The sequence below is a fragment of the Populus euphratica genome, unplaced genomic scaffold (assembly GCF_000495115.2).
Source record: "Populus euphratica unplaced genomic scaffold, PopEup_1.0 scaffold27.1, whole genome shotgun sequence".
Taxonomy (NCBI): domain Eukaryota; kingdom Viridiplantae; phylum Streptophyta; class Magnoliopsida; order Malpighiales; family Salicaceae; genus Populus; species Populus euphratica.
In genome coordinates, this window is record NW_011499899.1 from 989,959 (window position 1) to 996,153 (window position 6,195).

General features: G+C 35.3%; 1 protein-coding gene across 4 annotated transcripts; it reads right to left on the reverse strand.

The window, feature by feature from the left end:
• Positions 1–691: 691 nt before the first annotated feature.
• Positions 692–5,921, reverse strand: LOC105132543 (uncharacterized). Of its 4 annotated transcripts, none has more exons than XM_011036110.1 (8): positions 5,779–5,921; positions 5,561–5,664; positions 5,185–5,260; positions 4,309–4,380; positions 4,163–4,228; positions 3,364–3,704; positions 2,309–2,432; positions 692–1,071 (listed from the first exon to the last, which is right to left on the reverse strand). In XM_011036110.1, exons 1-8 carry the CDS (start codon positions 5,782–5,784, stop codon positions 1,051–1,053), a joined length of 810 nt encoding a protein of 269 aa, XP_011034412.1. In that variant the 5' UTR covers positions 5,785–5,921; the 3' UTR covers positions 692–1,050. The 4 variants fall into 4 exon arrangements, with proteins under 4 accessions (XP_011034412.1, XP_011034410.1, XP_011034413.1 ...); XM_011036108.1 differs by having other exon boundaries at positions 3,364–3,707; XM_011036111.1 differs by lacking the exon at positions 5,779–5,921 and having other exon boundaries at positions 5,561–5,670.
• Between the last annotated feature and the right edge of the window lie 274 nt (positions 5,922–6,195).

The following is a 6,195-nucleotide window of genomic DNA, read 5'->3' on the forward strand; positions in this document are numbered from 1 at the left end:
CAACTTTCCCCGCTTGAACCTCTTGGCATCACACGCACATTCCACAAGAAGAAATGCGCATGGCCTCTCTGAAATTTCTAGTTGCTGGACGTCACGGCCATGACTCTGTTTTGGCTTCTCATGTAAACTAGCTTATTACAAAAACAATTCTGGGATCCCCCACCACCAATGTCCTTGAGGATTAAGATTTTTTTTTTTGCTTTAGTTTTGGGCATACATGAGCATATTCTTTGAAACATATATATATATACAAGGTCGTGACAGACAGCTGAGCTGTCGCTGACCACATATTATGAACAAGAAACAATCACATTACAGGTTAGCATTTATTTGGATGGACAGAACTTGACAAGAAATAAAATTGAAAGTGACAGCCCGTTTTATTTATTTGATACATCCATTCTCTTTTTTCTTCAATGAGCATTCCACAAGGAAGGAATGCCACAACTTTTGTTTCGCTGTATCTGCCGAAGGGGCAAGAGGAGGAGAATACTGTCACGCAAATCGAGGAAACTGTGTTTTTGATAGCAGCACCATAACCAATAGCTCTAGTAAAATACTTTTCAACTCTTACAAAACAACGATTACACTCCAAATCGCCAGTCAAGTTTCTCCTAAAACATAGATAAACATCGGCTTCGAGGCTGCACCGGGATGGCTCAAATAAGGTGGTCTGGTGAAAGATGACGAAGAAATAGAAACCATAAATTGGCAACAGGTAGTGGTAGCCTCTTGGTGAATTTTCATTGACTTGGAAACAATGTTGCAAACTACAAAATTACAAGGAAGCCATAGGCTATAATAATACCCTAGGAACCAAAGAATATTGAAAAATATGCAAGTAGTGACTTGAATCGACACACATGAATCAAACCATAGAAGAATGCATAAAGGGAACACTGCACAAATTACTCTCGTTCTTCACCAAGCCAGCAACTCCAAATTCAATAAATCCTGTTCTCCAAATTTGATGATTGGAGCACCATAGCAGTTAAATGCATGCAGCAAACGTTTGATGAAGCAACTTTCAGCTGACACTGAATTTCTGTCTCATACAGCGATCGGAGATTCCTGCAATTCATGAAACAAGGAAAATTATCGCTTCAAAAACAGAAAACGAAGCCAAGGCGTAATTAATCAACTTTTTTACATAGCATTAGCGCCAACATTTCTTGCACTAGTAAACAAGAGGTGAATCCATACAACGATCCCTTGAAATATGACATTTGGATGGAGAAACATTATTCTTTTGGAGTTTGAATTGACATCCTCTACTATGGGAAACTATTAATAGAACCCGTTGTTACCTTCTATCCATTTCTTCGATAAAGCGAGTTTTTATGGGTTTTTTTTTTTTTTTTGGAATCGCTTCTACGTTTCAAAATGTTTTTTTTTTCGTCTGAAAAGGCATATTGATGTTTTTTGTGTGTTTTTAAATAGTTTTGTTGCACTGATATTAAAAAATAAAAAAGTATATGTATAAAAAACATCATTTTAATACATTATCAATTGAAAGGAACTTTTCAAAAATACTACCATAATAACTAACACACAAAATGTCATGTGCTATTCACGTGTTACACAATTAACACCTAAAACTTCTAACCCAGCAGCCCACCTTCTCTCCATTTTTCCTAATTATAAGACAATTTTGCCATAAAAGATTAAAAGGGACCGATTCAAAGACAACAATGGAAGCAAAGAGAAAAGAGATAGGGTGCCTGGCAATGTAATCTAAGAGCTTAGATAATTTATTTATTTTTAATTCTGCGGACTCTTTTGGCTTTCAATCAAAATCCCTCCTTTTGCTGTTGCCTATTCAATCCATTTTCTTGGGATATTAACAGAAAATCTTAGCAGTCCCTCATTATTTTCAAACCCCAACCTCAGTATCTGTTTAATGTCTTCCTCGTATTCTTTTTGTTATTTCTTTGTTCTACTTCTTTTTTCTACCATGGATGCTTTTGGGTGTCACTCTCCCTTGCTTTTATATTGATGCTTCTTAATTTTGGGTTTTAGCCTATCAGTTACTCTGCTATCTCTCAATACTTCAATTTGACAATTAATTTATCCTCAACAGTGCCACGACCACTACTAATAATAAAGCCAAAGGACAATTCTGTCACCCTAAGCACATAAATGGCTTCATGGCCTTTTGACATCAGGATGAACCCAGCATAAGTTCTAATTTACAGTGATACTGAACTATAAAGAAAATACATCTTATGATCATTATATATGAATAAATATATAAATAAGTGATTTTCAATGTCCATCTGATAATATTAGCTCCAAGAGTAGAACCTACCTTAGCAGTCAAATTCGAAACAGCCAAACTGAACTTTGCTCTTGTTTTTGTACCAGCAACCTGCCCAGCCTTCGCCACCTTACTAAAGGCACCATTTAGCCATGCTGTCCCAGCACTCACATACCTGTACCAAGTCAAAACAGAACTCAAATGTTACTTCTTTTTTTTTGGTGCTGACTCACTTTTCCAAGTGCATAATTAAAACCAAAATCAAATGCCAAAGTATAATATTGTTGTGAAAATTAATGCACATCAAATAGAGAAGCCAAAACTTGTTTAGATGATGATGATTGGGCTGAGATTGATGATATAAGGAGGATATCAGAGATGACATTATATTCAATGCCAGTCCACTGTCTCTTCTAAACAGAGGTTGGTGAAGAAAAAGAAGAGGGAACAACACTGGATCAATTTTCAGGGTCATCTGATCCAAAAACAGCAAGAAAATTCTGTGTATTTTCTTAAAAAGGTTAGGTTCTACCCAGAGATGAATCTCATTAAGGATCCATTAGAATTAAAAAGGAGTAATTGATTGGATCTAAATGTGTGCAATAAATATGCAAAATACATCCTAAAATAAAATTCCTAGAGATATCGATGATGTGTTATGTTGAAATAGGAAAACAAAAGCAAATTCATTTAGGCCTAAAAGAGCCCACTCACTTGCTCAGCTATGAAAAAAATATCTATAGTAGTTGCCAGTTTACTAACCCTACGTGTTCTACATCATCGGAAAGATTAGGGAATCATGCATTGTGTGATAAAAGAAAATCATGATGCATTGTATAAGTCATGCCACCAGAGATGAAATCACTATTCCTAAACTTTCCTCCACATCTTCCACAATATTCAGCTTTAGATACAGCAAAAACAGAATTGTCTATGTACATTTCTTCTAATATCCATTATTTGAAACAACCAGAAACAAGGGGCAGGGATTCATCCCACAAGGGTGGAAAAAAACAGAAATAATTACATCAACCAATCCCATTCATACAAAATGATAGTATCTAAACGAGGAACTAGCGAATATAATCTCAAGGAAGAGATTCTACCTGCTTGATTTTACAGCTGATCCTGTGTCATTTATCTTCCTTTCAGCTGCAAATATCGCTGCCATTGTTTTATCCGATACATGAAGCCTTTGGTCAACAGACTTCACTTTCTCGTTAACTACCGAAATTCCAACAGTCAATTTCTCTGTTAACCCAACTCTTCGATCAAATGAAATTACCTTCTCAGATGCATTGGCACTCAGGCGATGTTTCTCATCGAATGCCTTGGCCTTATTCATTGCATCTTGGCCAATAGCTGAACCTTTTGCTAGCATACTTGTGACAACTTCTTGTGCTCTACTGACATAGACTTTTCCGCTACCTGAAGGGCTAGTTTTCCCCTGCTAAGAGAGACAGGACAGACTTAAAACAATAAAGTTGAAAGCTAGGATTTGAAGCCCTAAACCACTATACAAGAACTAAGGGTACCTTAAATACTCAAAGTCACTATGCTTTAAAATTAATAAACAGACCCATGTTGAGACAAATATGCAGGTCACAAACCACCTATCACCCTAAAGCACAAGTAAAATGGCTCCTGGTGAATGAAGACAAATAAGGTAACAATACTGAGGATAAAGATTCATCTCGCTCAACCATAAAAGAGAAGCAAGTAGCAACCAGGTGTTTTCAGTATTTAATCAATTTCATTAGCATATATAAGACAATAATCACAAATATAATTTCTATATAGCAGCAAAGTTTTTCTAGTTATGAAAAGTCTCTCACATCCACCATAAAATAGATGGATACATCTAAGAATACTCCAAGTAAGATTAGCACTGGTGATTTTGACTACCTCAACATTTGATGGGAAGTCTTCAGAAGGAACTACAAGTATAGCGATGTCCATATTCCTTACTTCCTGCATAAATTGCACTCAAGAACATAAATATTTTGCAAAATCATTTGAAAGAGATTTGAATAACTTGATAGTGGAAAAACCTGTAGCTCACGATTTGGCACATAATTTTCCACAGGAGTTATAGCCACTATCTGGTCAACTATAGTTGCGCCCTGCATCAGAGACACACAAATTATACTCTACAGATTAATGATGCATAATGATTACTCAAATGATCATATCAAATAGAGAGGGTTAGCCAATTGCAAGCTTAAGACCCAAAAATATTCCTTTCCAAAATACGTTATGCTACATATACAAATTTTATGGAACTTGGCATTTCAAAAGGGGTCATTTACATTCCATCACATGACTCGCAGGCTAATTAAGTAAGAGAACAACAATACAATCAGCATGAATAGATAGCTTGTCTCGTCCTCTTTTTCCTGTGCTACTTATAGTAAGAGAACAACAATTTATTGTAGCAACAGTCAACTTCTTCTACGTCACAATACAATCAGCATGAATAGATAGCCTGTCTCGTCCTCTTTTTCCTGTGCTACTTAGCTTCCACCCTTTCCTTTCCAGAGATATATTCTTCTTTTATTACAATGGAGAAGATGAAATAAGACTGACTAGCACTTTCTACTTTTCAAAACAAAAGTCTTTCTTAAGGAAAAATCAAAATGAACATCAACAGAAGTTCAGATCAGCTTATCTAGATATTTCTAATAATTAATGCATCATTAAAAGAAATGCACATTCTGCCTCCAATGGATACATCAGAAGGGACCATTTACTGGGTGGAGTTAAAGAAAGGAATTCAATTGCTTAAAGTTTAGAGGGAATGAAAAAATAAAAAAACAATTCTTCAAATTACAGAAATTAAAGTGCATCTCATAACTCATCTGATTATCAACTGGAAAATACAAGGTAAAATTTAACAACAACAACAACAAGAAAACAAGTGAACCCACCGATAACAACAAGGCAATTTCTAGTGCTTTGGGATCTTTGAAGGTAACAAATGCAGTCTTTGATTGCCCATTGTCACTGCATCCAAAAACCACATGTTCAATTAAGCAAATATAACAGGCAAATAACTCAGCTTCACTTGTTTTCGTATCTTAACTAGTAAACCCAGAAATAAATTCAGCATAACAATGTCACTTTCCTTCATTTTTTCTTGACAGAAAGTCTCAAAAACTAGAAAAATAAAAACCACTCAAGAAACACTAATACTATACTAAAATAACATAAAAATCCAAAAAACCCAAGATCCAGTTTTCCACAACTTTCCAGTTTCGTTCATTTTCTCAGCAAGCAAACACCAAAGAAAAAAAAAAGTAGTACCGTTGGATGTGAATGTTTTCGATTTCGCCAGAGAAGGAGAAGAACTCGTGAACTTCTCTCTCACTAGCAAGATCTGATACATTCTTCACTTCTACTGTTCTTGTCTGCATACAAAAAGCAATTTCATCAAGATAAATAAAATAGAAAGAAAAGCACTGAAATAGGATACTGTTTTTTTTCTTACTGATTCAAGAAACTTCAACTTAAAACTAACCAACCTGCATTGCTATAGCCAGCTTGTTTCTCTTCAGTTTTTAGCAGCTCGAGAGAGAGAGGGAGGGAGAGAGGGAGGTTTAACTATAAAGAAGCCAGACACCTGACAGAAAGAACAACAAACGCACAGAGAGAGAGAGAGAGAGAGTTGTAGCAGTTTCATTATTGATTTGCCCTTACTGTTTCTTATATTTACATCTCCATCACATTGCCCATTTTGCCCTTTTATATTTATTTTTTTATCTTCAATTTTATGATTTTTTTTTTTGAGTTACAGTTAAATGGATGCTTTGAGTACCTTTCACCGGTAGTTGGGTGTTATGATAAATGTGTTTGCTGGTAGAACATGGCTTGTGTGACATGGCAATGAAAGTTTATTATGGGAATATTTATGGTAACTTTAAAATCATTATTTTTATTTA

Coding starts and splice junctions, on each gene's coding strand:
- LOC105132543 (XM_011036108.1), bottom strand. Junction 5,261..5,560: donor GAAAACATTCACATCCAACG/GTACTACTTTTT, acceptor TTTTGGATGCAG/TGACAATGGGCAATCAAAGA. Junction 4,381..5,184: donor AAATTGCCTTGTTGTTATCG/GTGGGTTCACTT, acceptor TCTCTGATGCAG/GGCGCAACTATAGTTGACCA.